The sequence below is a fragment of the Staurois parvus genome, unplaced genomic scaffold (genome assembly GCF_062004578.1).
Source record: "Staurois parvus isolate SC_StPar_1 unplaced genomic scaffold, SC_StPar_1.0 ptg000044l, whole genome shotgun sequence".
NCBI lineage: Eukaryota > Metazoa > Chordata > Amphibia > Anura > Ranidae > Staurois > Staurois parvus.
Window position 1 is genome coordinate 6,756,633 of NW_028317840.1, and position 27,041 is coordinate 6,783,673.

At 36.2% G+C, this 27,041-nt stretch overlaps 1 protein-coding gene across 2 annotated transcripts in view; it reads left to right on the top strand.

Annotated features, from left to right (window-relative positions):
* GRID2 (glutamate ionotropic receptor delta type subunit 2) overlaps positions 1-26,713 on the top strand; it is a 1,339,544-nt gene extending 1,312,831 nt beyond the window's left edge. Inside the window, exons 16-17 of one of the 2 annotated variants that reach the window (XR_016308769.1) lie at positions 13,035-13,210; positions 18,474-18,602. Coding sequence is in view for 1 of the 2 variants with exons in the window: in XM_089663824.1 (XP_089519950.1) it covers positions 18,474-18,896 (423 nt within the window). In the remaining variant the exon portion in view is untranslated. Of the gene's footprint in view, positions 1-13,034; positions 13,211-18,473 lie in introns of both variants that reach the window. The other variant, XM_089663824.1, reaches the window with a different exon arrangement.
* Positions 26,714-27,041: the final 328 nt, after the last annotated feature.

Below are 27,041 nucleotides of genomic sequence, written 5' to 3' on the forward strand. Positions count from 1 at the left end.
TTGCAGAGGAATACCCAATCACTTGCTAGAAAAATAAAAAAGAAACAGTATTTTTGCTTGCACATGATTGGATGATGAAAGGCATCTCTTTCACTAAACTAAGGGAACATTCCTTGCCTTTAGTAAGTAAATCTCTATGATTCCAAAATTATCATTTAAGAGTTTTGTACTGTGCAAATAGTAAAGCTATATCCAACCAGAAAGCAGTGTATAGCAGTATAATTGCTTTAACTAAGCATACTGCTATTGCTAAAAAGAGCATCAATAAATATTGCAATAAGTATGCAGGATTGTCATAAGTGTTTGTTATCACTTGTACTGACATAAAGGAGAGCAATAAGTCCACTGAGCATTTGCCAGTGTTTCACACTGCAATGTAGCAGTGCATGGGGCTGGAAAGAAGATGAACTGACCCCTTGTTACCCATTGTTATTGAGAGATCTTCCCAGGAATGGGCAACGCTGGACTTCTGATATCTGATATGTGATTGCTTGATTTGTCTTATAAAGCCACTACTTTATATTGCTCATAATTTTGTTTAGTTTTTAAACCGTATGAAGAGTGTGATGAGCATAAAATCAACAGTGTTATATTTAAACCCCAGATTTTAGACAGCTTGCAATAAAAGACCAGCACAAGTGGCACAATGGAAAAAATGGTGGTTTGTGCATGTCTGTGTGGAATTTTTTTTGTCATTTTTCATTTTTTAAATCATATCCTCTAATACCAGATGTCCTTTCAGCCAAACGTAGGCCAACTGCATGGCATGAGACAAATTACATCATTATTAATATGGAATAGGCTGCTCAGTTTTTTAATACTTAGAGTGTAGAATCATTCAGGCTGCAGCTGCTATTCAATCTGGTGACACAAGTGCTGTACAATAAATAGATCCAGAACTTAAATGACACTAACATTGTCTAGCGCTGATAATTCATGTGGAATCTCAGCTTCCAGAAACTGTTACAAGCACAAGTAGCTTATTTTGTAAATGCAATAATAGCGTGAAGCTTCAAATTCAACATTTTTTTGGTATAAAATTAGAATTTAAACTCGGTTAGGGCGCTAGAAAAAACATCCAACTGGCACAAGTGAGATCATTTAATGCTCAGTACCTGAGACATTCAGAGCACATTTCATTACATATTAAGAAGCACAAAATATCTAATAAGGGATGGGTTTTCATCAATGCAGCAAAACAAATGAAAATTTGCTACCAATTCTATAATGCCTGAGGAAGAAACCTAACATATAGCTTAAGTTAACCAATATAAGGTATCACTTGAACTGCTTTTTCCAGTGTTGTAAAACCCTTTTATTATATTTATTTATTTATATATGTATGTATTTATTTATTGTAAATGATTCAAAGAAGTGCAACATTTAATTAGGGTTGATAGGTGTTAACTAATGTTTATGAAGCTTTTTTTATTTTTACTTATACGGTGGCTTTAACTGATGTCACCCCTCTGATCTGCACATGAATTAAACAGAGTAAATATGATATAACAATGATGCTGCTACATCGTATTTCATAACATAACACTTTACGGACACTGCCTAAAAGTATAATTTTAAGCAGGAGCTGTTGTAGACACTGCTTAGATACAGAAAGCCCCACCTGTAATGTATGTTGTCTAGTGGGATTTGCCATGGCTGCAGTGAGATAAAAGTACTAGTGTTTAAAAGATATATCCTGGGAGTTTTGAGTTTTTTAGGGCAAATTTCTATCCCTCAAGTTCTGGAACTGATAAAATGCTAACTTTTCTAACAAATAATCGCTGGACATGTAGTGTTCTAAGGGAATTATTATATGGTACTAGAGATACAGTACAAAGGAATTGATTTACTAAAGGGGAGACCAGGCATGAATTAAAATGGAACACTTGCATTGTGGGATCACATGAACACATGGTTCAGACCCTGACTATATTTAGCAAATTTTAAACTCATATTCAATGCTTATTGTGCAGTACCTGCTTTTGTGCAATCTATTCCAATAACTTGCTCTAAAGGATGGGAGTGTCAATATTTTACCTGTGAATATAATGAATATACAGTGAAAAATAATGTGACAAGCATTATTAATTCACACCAAGGAATGAAATGCAAATGCATCAAACAAAGCAGCAGATCAAAACTACCCATGCACACCCAACCACCAACAACATGCTATTGAAGCAAAAGGTAGCCATGTATGGGTATATATCACTCCATTCCAAGCGTCAAATTATGAAATTGTGTATGTGTATGAAATTGTGGCCATATCTGGCATATGTGCACATATATACTTTTATACCCTCAGCACAAAGTGCACTAGGGCTTTTATACAGTGTCATTTAATGATATCAGTAACCACTGCATACATTTTATTCCTACATAAGGTGTGCATGTACACTCACAGCAGATGCCAGAGTGTACACATCTTAGCAAAACATACTTGACAAATGCATTGCATGTACGATATGCTACAGCCTATATGTGCATATCTGCTTCCATCATGGTTGCATAAAAAATATAGTGATATTATTATTATTGTAATTAATATTCAGGATTTATATAGCACCAACAGCACAAAGCATTACAATCTAAAGGGAGTCACTAGAGTTACAATACAATAAAATACAAGAGGCTTAAGGGGGCTCTGCTCATAAGAACTTACAATCTAATAGGGTGGGGCAAGTGGTACAAAATGTTTTAACTGTGGGTGATGAGCCAGGAGCGGACTGACAACTCATGGGGCCCCCGGGCAATAGGGGATCATGGGGCCCCTGTGTCCTTGCCCAAACTCAAAAAAGCCTATGAAAAAGGTACCTGGGGCATATCATGGGGCCCCCTACTGACCCCGGGCCCTCGGGCAGTGCCCGAGTTTCCAAATGGTCAGTCCGCCCCTGTGATGAGCTGATAGAGGAGACAATTTGGTTATCAACACAGGATCAGTGTATAGGCCCTTTAGTATATTAGGTCCAAATATTCAACAACAAAGTGTCCTAAAAGGTATTTTAAAATGCTGGCAAATTTAATGAATGTACTTCCTTAGTAGAATACAGACTAGAGGCTGTAAAGGAAGACACTCAGAAAACATGTTCATTTCCAGTGGTGATTGTCACTGCTAGATATTAAAAGATCCTAGTAAATTAACAGGTTAACCTATAGTAGTCCAATCCAGAAAGGAGCCTTTATAAGAGCTATAAAGGTTTTTCTGTAATTTTTACTGTAAACATAGTTACATAGTTAGTCTGGCTGAAAAAAGACAAAAGTCCATTCAGTTCAACCATAGAAAAAAAAAAGTTATAATCCTATACCCACAGTTGATCCAAAGGAAGGCAAAAAAAAAAAAAAACCCAGCAAAGCACGATCCAATTTGCACCTGCAGGTAAAAAGAATTCCTTCCTGATCCCCCGAGAGGCAATCGGACATTCCCTGGATCAACTTTACCTATAAATGTTAGTATCCAGTTATATTCTGTGTATCTAAGAAAGAATCCAGGCTTTTTTTGAAGCAATCCACTGAGCTGGCCCGAACCAACTCTTGAGGAAGTCTATTCCACATTTTCACAGCTCTCACTGTGAAGAAACCTTTCCGTGTTTGGAGATTAAATTTCTTTTCCTCCAGATGTAAAGAGTGCCCCTTGTCCCCTGTGTTGACCTCAGGGTGAATAGCTCTACACCGAATTCACTATATGAACCATTGATGTATTTATACATGTTGATCATATCCCCCCTTAATCTCCTCTTCTCAGGAGAGAATACATTTAGTTCCTCTAATTTTTCCTCATGGCTGATCTTCTCCATGCCTCGTATCAGTTTAGTTGCCCTTCTCTATACTTTCTCCAGTTCACCAATGTTCTTTTTGTGAATTGGTGCCCAAAACTGAACTGCATATTTGAGATGAGGTCTTACTAATGATTTGTACAGAGGTAATATGATATCGCTCTCTGGGGTCTATACCTCTTTTAATACAAGAGAGGATTTTGCTCGCTTTAGAAACCGCAGCTTGGCATTGCATGCCATTATTAAGCTTGTGATCTACCAGAACTCCCAGATCCTTCTCCACCATTGATTCCCCCAGATGTACCCCTCCCCCTAGTATGTATGATGCATGCATATTCTTATCCCCCAAAGTGCATAACCTTACATTTATTGCCACATAGTTGCCCAATTAAAGAGTGCATTGAGGTCGGCTTGTAAGTTGGAGACAATCTGTAAGGACGTTATTCCACTGCACAGCTTGGTATCATCTGCAAAGACTGAAATGGGATTTTCAATCTCAGACCCTATATCGTTTATTAATATATTAAAAAGTAAGGGTCCCAACACTGAACCCTGGGGTACACCAATGATGACCCCAGACCATTCAGAGTATGAATCCTTAACCACTACTCTCTGAATACAGACTTTCACTTTTCCCATTTAAAAAAAAATAAATAAATAAAGGTTCCTTAAAAGCCTACCCCGATCCACTTCTACTCATCAGCACCATGTTGCTCCACCATTCCATACCTCTAGAGTTCTAACATTGCATAAATTCAGTGTCAGAATGTGTCTGAGCATAGCTAGGGTTGATGATGCTATCCCCTCCACCACAGTGTTTGGTCCTAGTGACTGGAATCTCAGACACTAGCACTGCATCATGGGGAGATGTCACATGCTCCTCCATATCTAGGAATGTTTTATGGTGGCTCTGACAGTGGAACAGAGTGAAACAGGAGTGCAACAAAGGTGATTATTAATGAGCAGAGTGACACAGTGAGTCACTTTAAGCTGAATACGTTTGAATATAGGGTAACCCTGGTCAATTAATAATGGCTATTTTAATGTTAAAATATGTGCAAATTCTTGTTTGTCAGGAACGAACCAAATATAATTGTGTTAAAATGTGCTTGTCTAGAGTCACACATGTTTTTGTTTTTACGGTTTACACTTTGCACACCTAGAAGCTAATAAAGTGAGTGGATATAAGAATTTTTACAGTAGTACAATGACTCAAGGGACTGGTCACACGCAACAACGCTGATCCTAATTTCAACAGGATGTTTTAGTCAAAACTGTATTGGCTTCTCCTGTGGGATATGCATGGGGTTCCTGGGGATAAACAGGAGATCAGAAGTTCTGCAGGAACTGGTTGTCTTTACATCCCTCTGCTACTATATGGGTGCTCAGGGAAGTGTATGCATCATGTACGCCAGCTGCTTTTCGTGTGTCTTGGTACGCCACAGTGAGACCCACATTCTAATGCACTACAGTTGTTAATAATATTAAGTGAACTGTACTTTGCATATACAAGGTAGGTCAACAGATGATCCAAAGTGAGGAAAAATACTAAAGGACAGGTTTTTTTTAAGCAGTTGGAACCCATTATAATTTTTCAGTATTCATTAAGCTTCATATTATGTCGAAAGTCCTACTAAATCCCAGTGTTTACATATTTTAGTTATTTACATATTGTACATAGAGTAGGCAATGTATACTGCACTGCTGGAGTGTCCTATTTTTTATGCAAAATCTACTTTAATTTAGAAATTTATATGTGTTGTTATTGCAGAAAAATGTACTAACAAGTTAAAAAATACTTTTACAGGATTTAACTGACATGCTTGCTTGTTCATTCTTTAATTTACATTAAAAAGAATATATCAGTTTTATTTTGCTAAAACACATTTCCAGCTGTCTTTCAGGACCATATTCATTACTTTCATAATACATCTCACGTGACTCCATTCTATAGTAACACTTCCAGAGTTACTACCAAATTGCAAAAAGCAAAGCAGCATTACATCACACTATATCCTATATCAGTCAGTCTGTAAAACAGCTGCAAAGTTAGTATACGTCCAACTCTGCAAGACTGATACCCCTTTTTAAACATTTAATCATAGTTTGGGAATTCCTGTTCCGACAGTAGCAAGGATAATTTTGCCTGCTGTGTTGCCACTAGTTCACCAAGACAATATATATATATATATATATATATATATATATATATATTTATTTCAGGTAAAATAAGTATTGAGCATGTTGCCATATTTCTAGGTAAATATATTTCTGAAGGTTCTATTGGTATGAAATGTTCATCACATTCCTTTAACAACCCATGAAATCCATAGATACAAAGAAACCAAAACAAATCAGTTCAGAAAGTAAGTTATGTGTAATAAAATGGAATGGCACAGGGAAAAAGTATTGAACACATGAAGAAAGGGAGATCCAAAAAGGCATGGAAAGCCAAGACACCAGCTGAAATCAATCAGTAATTAGAAAGCAATTTCTGCCCCTTGTCAGTGCAAATTAATACCAGCTGGTACAGTCTCAACTGATGATCTATGAAAAGGTGTCTCATTACCAAGGTGTCACAGATGTCACATTCCCAATGAAGGGGCCCTGCGAGACTTCTGAAACATTGCTCTTGCTGTCACTATGTGATCGCTTATTAAAGCTTTGGACCCATACTGGAGATCCTCAATGTGCTGGTGGCATTCTTCTCCTCATTACCAAGGTGTCACACCAATAATATCTCATGATGGGTAAAAGCAAAGAGCTCTCACAGCCATTGTTGCAAAACATACTGATGGCATTGGTTACAGAAGGATTTCTAAACTTCTGAATGTTCCAGTGAGCACTGTTGTGGCCATAATCTAGAAGTGGAAAGAACAACATTTCACCATAAACTTGGCATAAACAGGTGCTCTTCACAAGATTTCTGACAGAGGAGTGAAAATATTTCTCAGAAGAGTTGTCCAAGAGCAAAGGACCACTTGTGGAGAGCTTCAGAATGACCTGGAGTTAGCAATGCACTCAACTGCCATGGCATCTATGCACAGTCACCAGGCAAGACTCAATTGCTAAAGAAAAAGCATCTGTACTATCGTCCATGCCATGTATGAATGCTAATTCACCCTTCACTGCTATATGGTAAATGTCTGCAAGCAATATCCATCTGTACTATCATCCATGCCATGTATGAATGCTAATTCACCCTGCACTGTTATATGGTAAATGTCTGCGAGCAATATCCATCTGTACTATTGCCCGTGTCATGTATGAATGCTAATTCACCTTGCACTACTATATGGTAATCTATACTTCTTTTAAAATCCACCTCTAACTGAAGCTGATTCATAACTAATCAATGTTCTTATTGGTAATTCTTACTGCTTCCAAAATCTCTAACTTTGTCCATATTACTGTGGTGATTATTTTGCTCTGATTATCTATCCCAAATTTATGAGCAGATCTTAATCTTTGCAACTCTGCCCTCCTGCTCTCTTGTTGTCTCTTGTAGTCCTCCTTGGGTGTGAAAAGTTTACCCTGCTATCCATGTGCCTCTCCTATGCATTCCTAATTGATTAATTGGCAATACCCCCACCCAACTCAGTATAAATTTAGGCCTTCCTTTAGGGGAGGCACAGTCAGGGGCAGCACAGCCAGGGGTAGCATTGACAACTATCATCTTGGATAAAGTATTGTTCTCGGAATAAGTATTGAGCATTGCACTTCAGCTCTGCACTTCAGCGAAAGCACAAAGCGAGAAACCACAGCAGACAACTTCAAATACTAAACAGACTACAGGTAACCTGTTTCCCCATTCAGCTCTTTCATCTCTTACCTAGTCTTCTTCTTCATCACACCACTTTGTAACATGCACTCCCTACTCCTCCTTCTCACAGTTGTATCCTCTCTCTTCAAACTCTCTCTCCTTCGCCCCTCTTCTCCACCCCACAGCTTATATATATATATCACCCTCACTTCTATCTTCACCTTATTACTGTACTCATCAACTCCTGCAAATTCTGAACCCACATACTAATAAAACATCCAGGACATTGGGACCTGTCCCTTCATATATGTCATATTCCCATATTACCTCTCTCACCCTTCTGTTTCTCCTAACATCTGGAGACATTTAACCAAATCCTGAGCCGTCATCTTTTTCCTTTGACCAACACACCCGGCACCCCCTATACTCTAACAGCGGCCACAATCTGGTTAATATTCCTCTTCTTCCTAGAACCAGCCTCCCCTTTTCCTGTGCCCTCTGGAATGCCCGCTCTGTCTGCAACAAACTCACTTCTGTCCATATGCATTTTATGACAAACTCCTTTAACCTATTTGCAATTACAGAAACCTGGCTTCATGAATCTGACTTTCCCTCTCCTGCTTCTCTCTCCCATGGTGGTCTCCTCTGGACTCACTCTCCCAGGCCTAGTGGACAGAAAGGATGTGGAGTTGAAATCCTCCTATCCCCTCAAAGCACTTTTCAGGTCCTTCATTCACCTCCCTCTCTGTCCCATTCCTTATTTGAAGTTCACTATATTCGTCTGTTCTCTCCCGCTTCTTTAAGAATTGCTGTGATCTATTGGCCTCCTAGACCGGTATCAAGCTTCCTTGAGACTTCTCTGCCTGGCTGCCTTACTTTCTCTCTTCTGAAATTCACAAAATCATTCTTGGTGACTTCAACATCCCTGTTAATCTTAACACTCCTGTTATCTCTAAACTTCTGAGCCTAACCACTTCTTTTGACCTAAAACAATGGACACTTATACTCACTCTAATGGCAACTGCCTCAACCTTGTACTCTCTTACCTATGCACTCCTTGTAACCTCACCAACTTTCCTTTTCCTCTCTCTGATCACTCCCTTTTAAGCTTCACTCTCTCCTTGGCTTCCTCCTCCTTGCCTTCAATTACCGAACAGTTACCCGTAGAAACCTTCGCTATCTTAACCCTTCTATTCTTTTCTTGACAACTGATTGTCTCTATGACAAAATCTCAGCCCTGTCCTGCCCCAACCTAGCCATTTCTGTACAGTTCACTGTCATCCACCATGGACACATTGGCCCCCCTCACTACACACAGAATTAGGCCCTGTCCACTACAGCCCTGGCAAACAGACAATACCAGATGCCACAAAAACATAGCCATGGTCTTGAGCATTTATGGCGTAAGACTAAAACCCAGAAAGACTTCGATCAATATAAATCTGCCCTTTAAAAATGCAATTCCTGTCTCCACACTACCAAACAGACTTATTTTTTCACTCTCATTAACACCCTCTAACACAGTCCCCGTCAACTCTTTTCTACCTTTAACTCTCTTCTTCGTCCTTCTTTACCTCCACTAACTTAGTCACTGCCCAGGAGATTGCTAACCACTTCAAAAATAGGATTGGTACAATTTGTGACGAGATCTCCACTGTACAGATATCTCCCTCACCCTACACTCCTTGTCCACCTGCACAATCTATACTTCCCTTGTTTAACACAGTTACTATAGAGGAGGTTGGTAAATTTTTTTCTAAAGCCCACCTGTCCACTGGATCCCTCGCAAATACTATGGTCACCCTCTGGCTCTATCCTTCATTCTTTATCTCATATCTTCAATCTCTCCCTTCCTACTGGCATCTTCCCCGAGTCTCTAAAACATGCGCTAGTCACCCCCATACTTAAAAAGGCCTCACTGAACCCCACCAATCTTAGCAACCTAAGACCCATCTCCTTACTCCCTTTTGCCTCTAAATTCCTTGAACGTCTAGTCTACAGCCGGCTGAGCTTATTGAGAATAACCTTCTCAATCCCCTTTACTCTGGATTTCACCCACAACACTCCACAGAAACTGCTCTCCTAAAACTCTCAAAAGACTTACTAGCCGCTAAAACCAACAGTCACTATTCCGTACTCTTACTCTTGGACCTCTCCGCTGCCTTTGACACATTTGACCACCCCCTCCTCAAAAAAAAACTCTATTTATTTTGTCTCCATGACTGTACTCTCCATTGGTTTGAATTTTATCTATCTCACCTCACCTTCATTGTCACGTACAGCTCTACTTCCTCCTCTCGTACTCCTCTTACTGTTGGGATCCCCCAAGGTTCTATCCTTGGACCTCTCCTATTCTCGTTCTACACTTCTTCCTTGGGTCAGCTGATAGATTTCCATGGATTCCAATACCATTTCTATGCTGATGACACAAATTTATCTCTCTACTATCCCCATCAGTTTCCTCACATCTCACCGATTTACTAACAGACATATCAGACTGTATGTCACACCACTTCCTTAAACTCAATCTATCCAAAACTGAGCTCATAATATTTCCTCCCCATGTGCCTCTTCCCCTGATTTCTTGGTCAGGATCAATAGCACCACTATCATCCCATCCCCGCATGCCAGGGTGCTAGGGGTTACCCTGGATTCTGAACTATCCTTTCAGGCCCACATACAATCCCTGTCCAAATCATGCTGCCTCAACCTCCTCAACATCTCCATAATACACCCCTTTTTAACTAATGATACCACAAAGCTCCTAATTCACTCCCTGGTTATCTCTCGCCTTAACTACTGAAAGTCTTTCCTCATTCGCTTACCTTTACATAGGCCATCCCCCCTCCAGTCCAACATAAATACTGCTGCCAGGCTCATCCACCTTAACAACCGTTCAGTGTCTGCTACCCCTCTTTGACAATCCCTCCACTGGCTTCCACTCACCCAATGAATAAAATTGAAAATACTAACAACAACTTACAAAGCCATCCACAACTCTGCCCCCAGCTACATCACCAACGTGGTCTCAAAATATCAACCAAACCATTCTCTTTGATCCTACCAAAACCTTCTGCTCTCTAGTTCCCATGTAACCTCCTCCCATGCTCACCTCCAGGACTCCACGCATCCTATGGAACTCCCTACCCCAATCTGTCTGGCTATCTCCTAATCTATCCACCTTTAGACGATCCCTGAAAACTTTTCTCTTTAAAGAAGCCTATCCTGCTTCTAACTAGTAAACTGCCTTTTATTTCCTCTATCAACTCATCCCCCACAGCTATTACCTTTTGTATCACTCAGCCCTTCCTCCTAGATTGTAAGCTCTAATGAGCAGGGCCCTCTATTTTCTCTTGTACCAAATTGTATTGTAACTGTAATGTCTACCTTCATTTTGTAAAGTACTGCGCAAACTGTAGGCACTATATAAATTCTGTAAAATATTAATGTTGAAGGTCATTTAAAGTTTGCTGCACAACATTTAGACAAGCCTGTGAAATACTGGGAGAATATAGTCCGGTAGATGAGACCAAAATTGAATTCTTTGGATGCCATAATACACACCATGTTTGCAGGTCAAATGGCACATCACCCCAAAAACACCATACCAACAGTAATGTTTGGAGGTGGGAACATCATGGTGTGGGGCTGATTTTCAGAATACGGTACTGGCAAGCTTCTTTTCATTGAAGGAAGGATGAATGGAAAAATGTACCAAGACACTCTTGATAAAAATCTGCTGTCATCCTCCAGGATGATGAAGATGAAATGAGGCTGGACATTTTAGCAAGAAAATGATCCCAAGCACAAAGCCAAGGAAACTCTCAATTGGTTTGAAATAAAGAAAATAAAGCTGCTAGAATGGCCCAGCCAATCCCCTGACTTGAATCCAATAGAAAATCTATGGAAAGAACTAAAGATCAGAGTTCATAGAAGAGGCCCACGGAACCTTCAAGATTTGAAGGCGGTTTGTGTGGAAGAATGTGCTATAATTACACCTGAGCAATGCATGCAACTAGTTTCTCCGTACAGGAGACATCTTGAAGCTGTTATTACCAACAAAGGATTTTGTAGGAAGTATTAAGTACATTTCAGTTAGCATGTTCAATACTTTTTCCCTGTGTCATTCCTTTTTGTTACACATAACTAAATTTCTGAACTTATTTGTGTTGGTTTCTTTGCATGTATGGATTGCAGGGGATGTTACTGACATGTGGTGAAAATTTCATGTCAATAGCACCTTTAGAAATATATTTACCTAGAAAAATAGTGATGTGTTCAATACTTATTTTACTCACTGTATATATATATATATATGTATATATATATATATATATATTTCTTGTGATTTTATCAGGTTAACCCTTAAAGGAACAAGTCTGTTCCTTTAGAATGGGTTCAGCTTGGCCAAAAAGATACAGCAGCTCAGCAACCCAGTTGAATAGATACTGTAGATTTTAATTGAGGACATCTATACAAATCAAAAATATTATTTTGGCTACAAAAAAAGGGATTAAAGAACAAATGATAGTTATATATATACTATTTAAGAAGTTACAGCAACGCAAATGCTAAAATCATGACTGCTGGCTAGATATTGTATTGCATTTATTTTCACCCAATATACGGGCTAATTTTTATGGATAGCAGAGTATATTAGCTTCTCTGCCATGATAACTGTATTATAGCCCAAACTAAAATATAGTTCGTTTTTTTCTGCTATATCTAAAGTCACACACAATTAACTGCAAATAACTTCTACATGGTAGTTTATGTTGTAAGCATCCATTGTTTTATACAGAATATTCATCTGTGGCTGTTACATGATCAAATAATTTTTGATTATGCTGCATTTTAACCTGAACTCTTAGATTAGTAAACGGCAACACACCTATTTTTAGTTATTAGTTTCTTCTGTTTTTAGTTAACAATAACTTATATCTGGGCAACCAGGGCTGCTCGGTAATCCTATATTTTGAAGTTGATTGGAAAACCTAATGTTAGGGAAATACAAATATTACCAGGTAATAGTTTTCTAATACCAAAGTGTTTTATAAAAACAAAGGGTATCTTGTCATTTGGGAACATAAGTATTGCAGATGGAAACAGACTGCAGATTTCTAGGCCTCATAAGTGCATCCTTAGGATAGATCCTATATCTTGTTGGACCCCAGACAAATATTATTATTTTAACCCCTGGTTTTTAAATCCCCTGCAGTTATATAAATTAATAAATATGCATAGAATGCCTGGTTAAAATATACCTTTAATAGTGGTTTTCACAACATCACATTACATAGTACATGTGAGAGCTAAGAAACCATAATATATTTCACAACCCCTACACATTGAAAATTAATATATCTTGGCTTAAAGCTTTCAATAATCAACAACACAGTATACAGATCTACAGAATATGTATTAAATATTTCTGTAAAGTATCTATGAACTCTAGACTGACATCCCCGCTACTACATAATAGGATTTATTATTTGCAGGCAGACATCTGTGGCCAGGAATCTCTTCTGATAAGCTCAAGGCCTAATGGAACAGTCATCGGCACAGCTGGAGGCCAAAGCTGATAGCCAGACTATTAAAAACAACCATCAACAGCAATTTTTTACTTCATAATTACAAACCAAAACTTACTAGGCATTCGCCACCAGCCTTCACTGTAAGTATCCTGTAAAATGAGGAAAGGTTTAACTACGAGTGAAATGTAAAAGCAAACTATATACACACAGTAATTATTTTTACTGGAATAATATCCATAGCAAATTTGTGTTACATGTTGCTAGCTTTGCCCAAGTTAGATATAATCCAATATAGATCTGTGGCCTTCTAGCTGTTGTGGAACTAAGAACTTTTATAGACTGAACACATCCAGGAAAACAATATTTAAATTCTCCAAAGTGGGCATATTTATGTAACCTAGAAATACCCAAATGTAGTGTTAGTAATTTTTACGAATAATAGGCCATTGGACAAAAATTCAGTCAGGACTGGTGGCCTTTTTTCATGAGAATACAGTTTTCAATATCTACTGCCACCCTCGCGTGTACCCCATGCTGATCTCAAGTATCTCTTATTATAAGTATCTTACATTTCAGTAAGCATGAAAATTCAGTTCTGCAACGGTTAAAAGGATACAGAGTCTCTCCCTCAAGGAAAGACCATCAAAGTGGTTAACAATTTAGGTATGGGGACCTTCTAAAAATATATTCTTGGTTATGTATCCAAATGAACCTTTATCTTAGTAATATAATACAAGAATTCATGATGTATTATTAGTAATATAAATGTTGAAAAACAAACACAAAACATTTTGATCACATACATAATATCCCTTTCTTCCAGTTCTTTGAATAGTTCCTTGTGAGTCATTAGAAAAAGATTTAAACAAGATGATACAGAGTCATACTTATATAAACAGAAAATAGTAATATAATATTTTCAAAATTAAATAAAATCAAATTAAAATATTACTTTGTAGCAATACTCTCTGCATTTTTCATTATTGTCTTTTGTGAATAACTCTTCTGTGCACGCATTTAGCGTATTAGATGTAACCTTGTTAAAAAAAAGAGTTTGCACAAGTTATAGGATTATCTAGATTTTTTTTCGATTTTGTTTCTGCTTTCAGTAATAGAGGTGAGATGGAAGTACAAATATTAGAGACCATCAAAACTGTTAACAGTTTATTTATGGGGACATGAATACTAATTACTAAATACTAAAACAACAAACTGCAGCCACAATCCTGAAGGAAATGTTGTGAGATGATGCGATTGCATTATTCTCTGGACACTGTTAAAACAATTTTATTACAATGGCCCTATCATTACCAATAGTTGAGATTCTAAGGTCCTTCAAACACTGTAGTGCCACAGACACAGGGAGTGAGTGGGAAGTACAGTGTCCATAGAAATCAATGAAAAATATAGACAGCTTTTTGTAAATCTTTAAACATCTTTCTTTAATTTACATTTTACAACTTAGCTCAGAATATAACAAAATGTTAATACAATAACCTATATAATAACTGTGTTTCAAAGGCATATATTTTCTTTGTCTTTGTTGAAAGCTTAAAATAATTTACAAGAAAGTTCTAATCTGCTTACAAAAGATCAGGATAATAGAATATAACATTATCAACATAATCATTGTTCAAATAGGATGGAATTTAGTGTTGAATTTTTCTTCAAATTTTGAAAAGCAGATGCATCCAATCTTTTCTACTTTGCATAATTTTATAAAATTAGCATTATTATAAATTTACAAAAATAACAAGCAGCAATTTTCAGTTCTGGTAGGCTTGTTTACACATCTTTCAATAATCATAATTTTTTTCAATGTTTTCTTTGAAAACACAAAACTAGATGCAGCTGCAGTTTACATAGCTCTCCAGCTTAGGTTTTCAAACATTCATCATTATTAAAAGGCTTGTCAACTATTTAAAAAATATGCACTGAATGGCATATGTTTTTACACATCAGCAAGTATTGCAGTACATCCAATTCTTGTGTAGTTCGTTATTTCATTTGTTTTTGAGCAAACTCATACTGTTTCCACCTCATTTTGCTTTACTTGTAATTCCATGAAAACAAAACATGCAGCATTGTGTAAGCTTGTCAAATAGACTCATACCTGTAAATGCATCTGACAACAGAGGTAAGATTATATGCCTGATAGCTGAAGATACAAAATGGAATTCCAGTGACTTCTATTGAAATCTAACGAGAGCATAATAAAAGCACAAATGTGGAAATGTATGTCATGATCTTTAAAAAAATACAACAAAAGATAACTAAGGAAATGATGTTGGACTAAATGGAAATAAACCAAGCAGCAGCTGTGCATAAATTCAATGTATGTTACTTAGGCTGATTACAGTATGAAACAAAAATCTAATTTCTATTTTTTAATAACAGCATTCAGCTTTGAGAATGCAATGTTTAGCAATGTTTAGCCATTTTAGATTATAAACTACTGCTTATTATTTCATACATTTCAGTTAGGTGTGCAATTATTGCCAATGCCCCCGAACTTAAGAAGTTCTAAAATACTAGTCAGAAAAATTAGAATTTAGAGATATTGGTATTAAATACTGACCAACAGGGCTTTGATTTAGTAAAGTAGGAAATGTTGTTGTTGTTTGTTGGATGCTTATTTGCACATGATAGCAGGATTGAAAAATATATCAGCAAATAGTCTCTCTTCATTTAGTAAATCAACTCTACAGAGTCATTATTGAAGAACAAAAACCTATAGCAAATGCAACAAAAAAACTGATAGTGGTCAAGTTACACCATGTTTAAGGCTGCCTATATATTATTATAAATAAACTGCCGCACTCAAATGTCATGACTAAGGCAGCCATATAAGTGATAATATAAATAAGTCCAAATTTATCTATACATTGTTTATTTTTTTGTTGTTCAGCCTTCTGAACCGATTCTGCCATTCACACATGAAATCAAATTAATTCCCCCATCCATACATCCGAGGTAGATAGAGAAACCTACTTCTCCCAGCCATCAGAATACACAGATCAGTTCTGTAGCCAATTGACTGCAGTGCTAATCAAAGTAAAATTTTACAGCAGTCTCATTCATGAGAAGCTAATTTTATTGAACTAGAAGAATTTCAATCCATGTATAACCAGCTCAGGTTTTGGTATCTTTTTCTGAATTGCAAGGATGGTGTAATCAGCTTTCAAGCTAGGTCATGTTTTAAATATTTAGTTGAAAATATAACTGCTCCTTAACATTTTAGAAATGTGAAAAGATGTACAATCAATGGATATATTTTTAAGACTTGCTTGGTCACCCCTAATAAAGAATCAGAACCTTTTGAAAACACAGTAGCTGTAGTTCTGTGTTTTCAAAATGATATGTGTGCATTTTCATTATGTTAGAGTTTATCACCTTAATTAATAATAAGAGTAAATAGATAACATGTGCTCCATATGAAATAAATTAAATATTTCCTACGGTAAAAGAATCGTTATTCCTCATACAATAGATCAAATCTCTAATTGTAAGCTTCTTGTATATCCTCTCCACAGATGTATCTAGACCCTGTGAAGGCTCAACATAGGTATTCATTAGAGATGAGCGAATCCGAAAATTAGCAAACTTCGGATGCACGAATCGAATTTTTCCCGATCGGCCGATTTTCATCCCTTCTACAGCCGGCAAAAAGTGTCCCTGCAGAGAGCTCCGCTATTTCTGACAGTTCTCTGACAGTTCCTTCACATTTACAGCGGTTGAAACATTGTATCTATTTGTTTCCATTTAGGATACAGATGTTTTTATTCGGAAACAAATAGATACAATGTTTCAACCGCTGTAAATGTGAAGGAACTGTCAGAGAACTGTCAGAAATAGCGGAGCTCTCTGCAGATACACTTTTTGCTGTACTGGAATTCTTCTTATTTTCATCCTACTTCCTCTTCTTCTTCTTCTTCTTCATCTTCTTCTTCTTCTTCTTCATCTTCTTCTTCTTCTTCATCTTCTTCTTCTTCTTCATCTTCTTCTTCTTCATCCTCATCTTCTTCTTCTTCTTCCTCTTCTTCTTCATCCTCATCTTCTTCTTCTTCTTCTTCTTCATCCTCATCTTCTTCTTCTTCTTCCTCATCCTCATCTTCTTCTTCTTCTTCTTCATCTTCTTCTTCTTCTTCTTCTTCATCTTCTTCTTCTTCATCTTCTTCTTCTTCATCTTCTTCTTCTTCATCTTCATCTTCTTCATCTTCATCTTCTTCTTCATCATCTTCTTCTTCATCTTCTTCTTCATCATCTTCTTCTTCTTCATCATCTTCTTCTTCATCATCTTCTTCTTCATCTTCTCCTTCTTCATCATCATCTTCTTCTTCATCATCTTCTTCTTCTTCTTCATCTTCTTCTTCATCATCTTCTTCATCTTCTTCTTCTTCATCTTCTTCTTCATCATCTTCTTCATCATCATCTTCTTCATCATCATCTTCTTCTTCATCATCTTCTTCTTCTTCTTCTTCTTCTTCTTCATCTTCTTCTTCTTCTTCTTCTTCATCTTCTTCTTCTTCTTCATCTTCTTCTTCATCTTCTTCGTCGTGCCCCGTGACTGCCCAAATGAGTGAAGTGTGCGGTGATTCTAAGATCGACGGCACTCATCTGCATGTCATACTGACTGACAGTATTATTTCTCTTCCCCAGCAGACTCCAAGGGCATTTAAATTAAAGGTACAGTGTTCTGCACTAATATAAAGGCTCTCTGAAGCCTAGAAACCCTTTTAATAAGTTAAATTCGCAGTGAATAAATTCGCATCGAATCGAATTTATTCCGCAAATTCGGCGAATCAGCCGAATCGAATTTTTGAATAATTCGCTCATCTCTAGTATTCATGATGCCCATTAGGAGTAACAATGATCAGAAATGTAATTGTTTTCTTGTAAACATATGGGCTCTTTGACCAATAAAGATTCATGACTTTGGTATCTAGACTCTTAGTCCTCTTAACCCTGGAGCCAGGTCTGTTTGTTATACATTAGGTGGCACTGACACTGCTCATTAAACACTATGGCAAGTGGGAGTATCTTTGCACATGGGTGCCTTTGTCACAGCTGGTGTAAACACATGGCACTGAAAATCAATATGACAAGTTCTGTCAACTAATATCAACATCTGTTTACACCGTAACACTTGGTGGGCACATGGTCAGGAAGGTGGACTGGCTGTAAGGGTAATTGAGCCCTCTGCTTAGTATCAACGCAGCTTGAATTTACTTACATCACAAAGAGCATGAGGCAGATAAGGTTAAGAGTTACACTGTGGGATTGTGTACATGAGTCCTTGGTAATAAAATTACTTTCATTTTTATGTCTGATTAGGCCAAGCATGATATGTTTTAAGGTTCCTATTGAATACTGTGCATTTCCCTCTCTTTCTCTTTCTACCAGGATGACAAAGAAATTGACCTGGAACATCTCCACCGACGTGTAAACAGCCTGTGCACTGATGATGAAAGCCCTCATAAACAGTTTTCCTCCTCGTCAGTTGATTTAACTCCACTAGACATCGACACCTTGCCAACGCGGCAAACTCTGGAGCAAATAAGTGATTTCAGGAACACTCATATAACCACTACAACCTTTATACCAGAGCAAATACAGACACTTAGTCGTACCTTGTCAACGAAAGCTGCTTCTGGTTTCTCATTTGGCAATGTACCTGAGCACCGAACTGGTCCCTTCAGGCACAGGGCACCCAATGGTGGATTTTTCCGAAGTCCAATTAAAACTATGTCATCTATTCCATACCAGCCAACTCCTTCTCTGGGGCTCAATCTTGGTAATGATCCTGACCGAGGTACCTCTATATGAGCCTTAGGGAGCCCTCATCATTGTTTTGTTCTGGGACTCTCTTTGTCAGGAGCATCTGTAAAATTATGGGACTAACATGGATGTATTTTTTTATATCCAAATTATTAATAACAATTTTTGACTCCTCACTTTATTCTTCCTTGATCCTTTGTCTGTAAATGTGTTTTAGAACTTCTAAATTCACTTCACTGGCTCACTTATTGTTATTTTTTTTATTATTCTTCAGTTTGGAATGTTAATGTATTATGATTCTCCCTTTGGTTTGACAGATACATCTGCAATAACTGAAATTGTTTGCATTGTTTACTGATTCTCCTATGTACTCTGCTGCTGCTGTGTCCTCTAACTGTGGACCAAAGGCTAACCCCTGCAGTATAGAACAAAAAACTTATTCAGGCCGAAAGATAAAATAATGCAATTTTGTAGGACTACAACAAGCCATTACTATGCCAGTAAAGAATACATTTAAACATATTTTGCACTGTAGCAGTGCATTTGTAAATTAGTCCATTACAATTATGTTTTCTTTTTAGTGTACAGCATATTTTTGGTAGAAACATCCATCATATCATATACTTGTATGTGTATGAATGTATGTATGCTAGAAAGTGTATGCATATATGTTCTTATGCATTGTGGATTGTGTCAGAACCTGAATAATGGACATTAGTCTTTTATAACATTATAAAATGACCTAATAGCATATTTTCAGAATTATTAACAGATTACATCTCTGTAAGGCTAACTATGGAGAAAAAGGGGTTATTTTTCTTCTATCGCTGAGTTTTGTTTTTTTTCTTTCTTTTTTCACAAACCGATAATCAAATTAAAATTTAAATGCCTTAATAGAACAGAGCAAAATCAGGGTATGTGCTTGAACCCAATAAAAGTCCAGTGGAAACAGGGAGCTGTAGACTGTTGAGGAAAACAGCTAAATCTGAAATGGTACTAAGTAGATAAAAGGGAATGGCAGAATTCTAAGTACTAAGTAGTTTTTGGTAACATCTTTAACTTTGCATGACAAAGTGTGAGCAAAAAAATTATTTTGCTGTTTTGTGATACATTGATGTGCTATAGTTTCCTTCACCTTCTGCTCTACAGTCTTGCAGCCTAAAGCGTCCCTATACTGACATCACACTAACACACAATAAGGTGCCTGATCTTAACTTCAACCTATTCCTTCTGTCAAAGTCTCCCCAAATACTGGTTCTTCCTAGCATGGGGAACAAGTGACATGCCCCCTGCCTCCCACAATGCAGTGTTCAGGGCCAAAGTGCTGTCACGTTGAAAATTGGAATTACTGGAAATAGCATGTAAGATGTTTAGGAGGCTCCAGTTGCAGGTACAGTCTGTGTGCAATTTTTTTCTGTTGGAGGTATTAAGAGTGGAAATTTGTTTTTGACAGTGTTTGAGGATGAGAAGGTTTTTAGGGAAAGCTTTTACACTTTGAGCCTCATTTACTTAGCTTGACCCAATACTTTCTTGATTACCGTAGGGCAAATTAATGTTCACTTGCTTGTGCAACCTAGCAAACACACACACTCACAAGAATATAAACGTCCCTTTTTGATGGTAAATCCCTGGGATGTAGCTCACAAGTTAAGTGACAGATTAACAAGGATAACCGAAGTTCATATTGTTTAGTTGTATAATAGCATAATAAATTAGCGAACTTACAAACAAATACTTTTAAATCCTTTTATTTAAACGGATATTACAAAGATTTTTGATTATGCATTTCATTTTTATACTTTTTTAAACTGAAGATTTTTTTGTTTTTTGTTTTACTATTTTTATACCATATTCATAATCAACATTCAATACAGAGTGCTTACATGATATAGGATTTACAGAACATTATGGGTTTTGTGAACAGAGAGTTGTTAGATTTTAGAATCTCTCTCCCTGATGTGTAATGCCCCATCAAAACTAGAAAGGGATCAAGACACTTCTCTGACAGATTACATCATGTGTGTAAATATTATTTTGCTATTTTGTTCATCAGAGTGGGTTTAAATAACCTTGCAGATGTGAAAAGTAGCCTAGAGTACCACAGTCTGGCTAACAATTTAAAATATCCTTAGCAACATTTCATATTTACCTGAATAAAGAAAAATTAAATATTTCTATATGTATTTTATAGTCCAGACCATATAAAATGTAGAAATTATAAAAAAAAAACTACCATGCATTCCCTTTGACTGGGTATTACATGCACTGTCTGCTTTGGGTGCATAGCTGCAAGCTCCTACATGGCTGCAAGCTCCTTTAGGTATATACTGTATACATGCACACATGGCTGAGCAAGGTATCGCTTCATAATTATTAATTAATGCTCCATTTAATATGTTTTTAAGGATTTTGCATTATAGGAATAGATTTTGAACTGAATATAGTGCTTCCTGATTGCATCTATATTTTTAGGTGGTAAGAATCAAACAGTAATCGATCACATAGTATTATAGAAAACCATGTATTTTATAAGCAGATGAATTGAATAGTTTCAGTAATACTCAGTATACGATGCTGGTGTTTGATTCATTGGGACTGATTTACTAAATTAATAGAGGCTATTTATATATCAAAGGCTCTGTTAGTAAATAAGATGAACTTCAGAATGCTGAAAACTTTGCAAGGGAAATTTTAATAAAACAGGACTTTTGCTAGCAAAGGATTGGCTGGTTGAAGTAAACACAGCTTCATTTTCTTACTAATGTCAGTGAACATTTACTTGACAAAGTGAACAATGTCAACTTCTTTAGTGAACCAGCCCGTGATGCACTTTTAATCTGTATAAGAATAAATCTATATATTAGTTTAAAAAAGACTTATGCAACATTAAAATTAAAAAGTGTTGTAAAATTAGTCCTAAAATTCTTTTATCATCTGCTCCAAAGAAGATGGGTGCATAACTTTTAATACCTCTAGGTATGGGCATATTCTTCACATACACACAAACTCACACTTTTCAGATTTAGCACATAACGTATTCTTGCACATTCTTGGAGATTGACGGCTCGTGACAAAATTACAACCATAGTAAACTATGCCTTCAGAAAATAAAAAAAAAATCAAACCCTGGTCATAGCAGTTCCTTATTGAGCAGCCATTTTGAAAATGTGCAAACTCTCTACAATAGCTAAGCAAAAGAAGAGCCCACTTTTTCAATGTCAGCTTTATTCAGATGTACCACATTATGCATAACATAACATACCTTAACATGGACTGCACACACATGGCATGTATGTGTGTAAGCAAATCATCATAGCCCATACAATAAAGCTTTAGTATAAACTAAATAAAAAAAAAATTATATAAACAGAAGTATATACCTTATAGAATTCTATTAAAAAATGGTAATTTTTATATCATCTGTCATTTTCAGAAAAATGCTAAATATTAGTGCAATTTATTAATTGTTTAGTATTTTGGCATATTAACTGGTGTTTGTTGGAGAGCTAAGTATGTTGGGTACATGAGTATTTTAACATTTTTTAAATTATAAAATACAAGATATAGTATTGATGCAAATAGGAAAGTATTATAAAGAGCAAAAAAGTATAAAAAGTTATAACCCATATGTGATACTCTCCAACACTATTGTAAATGTTAAATGCCATCCTAAATAATACACCACTAAAAAAGAAATTTTATAATCACAGGTGTTATTTTATGTTTACTATACAGCTATATATAGGCTGTAGGGAACTATAAAAAGTACAAGTACCATATAAATATATATATATATATAATTTTTTAAAAATGTGTGTGTTTCAAACTGGACACAACAGGATTGCCTTAACTACTTATAGCATACTGGTTTGTCACCTATACTTTATATGGGATTTATTGGTGAAATCGATTATTTAAATGAAGGGTGCTATTCTTGGGACTGAAGGTGATGCTTGATTTTTAAAACTGAAATAGTTACATATTCAACTATCATACATGTGACCTGTAAGATGCTGAAAGAGGGATGAGATAATCTATCCATACATAAGGTGAATCGGCAAATAAGAAGCATTGCTGGTTGCTTGACAAATCAGCAATGTTTTGAACAACAGGTGCAGGTAGCTAAATCTCTCAGTAGAAAATAAGTTTAATAATCCTTATAGCTCAAGCCTTATAGGACTGTAAAAAAGGGTCAAAAGCTAGAGCAATGCAAAGCATATTCACTACGTCTTAATTTTACCCTGTTACTCCGCAGTTTACTTAAAGGAGAAGTAGCTTTATTTTCCTATGGCAATTGCCATTCAACAGCTCCAAGACCACATGCTAATTTTGTGGTAGTCATATCACAGCAAAGCTTAAAAAAATTAAAATATGCGACTCTAGGGGTTAAATGCAACAGTAAGTTTGGGGGAATTGTTTTTCCCAAAGGTAGGCCCCATATGGAAAAGTCCATTTAAATGTATCTGCAGGTGATTTTGTTTAAATGATCATCTGAAAAGGAGAATTCTGTAAAACGCACCAATGTTTCTAATCATACCAGCATCTCCCTTTCCTACTTTGATGTTGCATAATATTTAAAGCACATCTAAACTCAAATACAAACATTGAATATAATTCAGCTTAATAGTTTCTAGATTTGATGTCTGTATAAGTTTCTTTTTTTTTAGGCTAAGAACATTTTCAGCAAGTAAAGAAAATACCTGCTGATCTTTCCAGAATTGCAAAACAAAGATCCCTATCTGTATTGTGTAAACTGCTAGTTCCATCATCTACTATGCAATGAAAAGGAACAAAGGCAGACAGCTATAGATACAGCAGAGAAATGAGCCAAACCATGAAGGGACCAGAATTGTGTTATTTACAGTATTACTAGATGAAAATAAAGAGGAAAAGGCCTGAAAAAAAGAAAATGAATGCAGCCACTCTACTTGAGGACTGGTAAGCTGCCCACTCCCCTGCTGACCCCCAAAGATTCATATTTGCTCATACGATGGGCTGTTTTATTGGCCAATAGGAATGTGGGGGAGGTAGACATGCTCCATCACTACCAGGAATCAGAATGTTCCATCATTTGGGTGGTTGCTCTGGAAAGTATCCTAAATTAAGTACCCAATAATTACTGAAGGGGTACTATTATCTGATTTGGTTTTTTACTTTTTGGAGAGACTTAGTAATAGCCAATGAAAAAAAAAAATTATTTGATACAATTTGTATTGTTCATTCTTACATGTTCAATAATAATGCACAGGTCAGATGTGCATTCTTGCATCACAGCCAAATAAATTAGAAACTCATGTATCATCTTAGCAAACCTTTTTCTTATGGCATGAGAAATGGATTGTTATTTTATGGAAGGCTTCAAGGCCATATCACTGGGGCTGGAAAACCAGTCCATAATTTGCCCATATAAGGAATGCTGTCCTTATTCTCCAAGTGGCTAAAATGCTGCTTAAAACTTGAACTAATTTTTTGTTTGCCAGATGCTATCCTCCTATAACATCCTAACTGTCATGCCTGATGTTGTGTACAGCACCACTATATACGTAAAATTGTATGTATTTGCATGGCATTCACCAAATTCTGGGTAGCAATTTATTATTTATAACTGTTAAGGAGATTATAAAATAATTAGCTGGCCAGAGCTCATTGTGCCCTTTGGACCATTTGTATTGCATTAAATTTGTGTTAATTCTAGCTTCCTTTGGATGTTTTTTCCAACCTTTTCTGATGTTGTCTAATTCTGTAAAATACCATGAAAAATTATTTCCCACCTGGTTTTATGGGGAACATTTTTTTCTCTCAAACATGGTATTGTAGCTTAGTAATTATATATGTAAATTCAAATAAAAAAGTTTTTTAATGAGTACATTTTTTTTAGAAAGAAAAGACTACTAGAGTTAAGGTATATGAGAAATATATTAAACATAAGAGTAAAATTGTATAGTTGCATTATAGGCTCCCATCAAAAAATAATTGGTTATTGGAAAGATTTTAAACCTAATAAACTCTAATGCTTCCAAAAGTAAGAACCTAGCTCTGCAATCAGAATCTTTCATTAGCATCGCTAGTTTTTTAAAAATTTCTGTAATACTACCAAAAGTCTTGCATTGTTTCAAACTGTTAATTGTTATATAAAAATCAAAAATAAAAATGGTTCTAGGCATTGTTCTTTCAGCATTAGAATGTAAGGGAACTGAATATGTATTAAACTTAAGGTCAAATGTACTAATTATGTACTATTATGTTTAATGCTTGAAATTAATCTTCATGCTTTTTAATATAAATTGTGCAAGGCTTTAATTTAGTATCCTTTTTTGTTTAGAATCCCAGGTAAGGGATTATATTACCTCACACACCTTGTTTGATATTTGTATCATCTCACTTTAAGAGTCCTAATGCTATATCTGGTGGGATGATGCTCATATTTTGTCTTGTAAACAAGTATTGTAGTTTTACATGAGACTTTCTGATGTAAGAACTGCAAAGGGCTTCTGAATATAAGAACACCAAATGGCTTACTTAATAATATTGAGTGTGCTTTAATTCAGAGTAGCCAGTCAGGGAAAAAAACGTTTGGCAGTACAGACTTTGAAGCACTGGGATCTGAAGGATCTCAGGGAGTTAACTTACCAACCAACCAGCTGTAAGGATGTAGAGCATTAGACCAATGTTACCTTGGATTGACCTGCTGTCTTGAACTTGGTTTACATGAACAGCCAAAATATAACATTTTTAATAGGTAGGAACTGAGTAGGTCTTTAAATACAAGTTTATTTTTATAAAACATTAAACAGAGAAAATGCCAGGAGCAGATACAACATATGTTCATGGCACACAAAAAAAAATAGATAAGTTGGAAAACAGCATTGTACTGTTCAAAAAACAAAAAATAACTCCACCTGTGTGGGGAGCTATTCTTTTTGTTGTTTGTTTTAGAAAATTATTTTTGGTTGCACAGTTTGTCAGAAAATCTGTACCCTTAATCTGATGATATGAAACCAACCCAATGACGATTCAGTGCAACCAGTGTACCCACTGCAACCCATCATTGTTTTAAGTGTTACCTTTATTGCACAATGCTAATCTGATTGGTTGCTGTCAGTTAAAGCACATTTATGATTACTGCACCACACCATGTTATTAATTATGTCTCGATGCGCTCCATTATTTCATTAAATGAATGATACGGATGACAGCAATGATTGTGTCTATTTTAAATGCAGCTGTTTACTTGTAAAAATATTAATATCTCTACAATGTCTGTCTGACATGGTTTATTTTAGTTTTGTTAAACATGATGATTTACTCCTAAAACAGGAGACATTATTTTTCATCTTTATAAGTTTCCTAATTTGCTTTTAGTAAACTGTAAAAAAAATTAAAAATAAAAATATATATATTCTTCATACATATTTTTGAAGCTGGTTCTCCAGGGTGCATCTTGTACTGTCAATGCTTTTGTACTAAATCTTCAAATATTGTCTACTGTGTAAGGCAGATCAGTTTCTATTCTAATCATGCAAAGACCATTTTGTTTCTAAGGGTACAAGTGTCTGAAAGCATGCACATCTTGTTTCCCCTCGCGACATCCTTTGTCTCATGCATATCGATTTTAAAAAAAAAGAAAACAAAAAAATGATAATAAAGCTATGTAGAGACATGCCAGATGTTGCAGTGAAATTTAGCAAAAATGAAATAACTGTTAGACATGTACAGTATTTAAAATAGGCCTATTTTGATGTGTTGCCTATTTAAAAAAATAAAAATACAGAAAACATTTTTGGAGGCCTCCGTTACAAGTGGCAGAGCTTTCTGTGTATAATTTGTCTAAATGATTTGTCTAATAAAATTGTTTTCAAAATGTGTCCTCTTTTTTTCTTGCTTAGTACTGTATTACATATGTACTAATCAATTAGATAAGTCTATGATATTTTAGAAAATGTACAATTTATTTTAGTGCATACTCCGTGAGCTTAGAGTGGCCACCTGAACTACCAGAACTCCAAACTCCTGCTCTTATTTTATTCCAATTAGCTGCATAGCTGGGTCATTCCTGCCCTGCAGCTCAGGGAAACAAAGAGAATGAACCAACCCACATATCAGGAATGGACTCAGCACTGGTGGTGGGACTCGCCTGCCGTGTGGGCTGCAGTACCAGAGCTGACCAGCGGGTGCTCTCAGCACTGGTGGTGG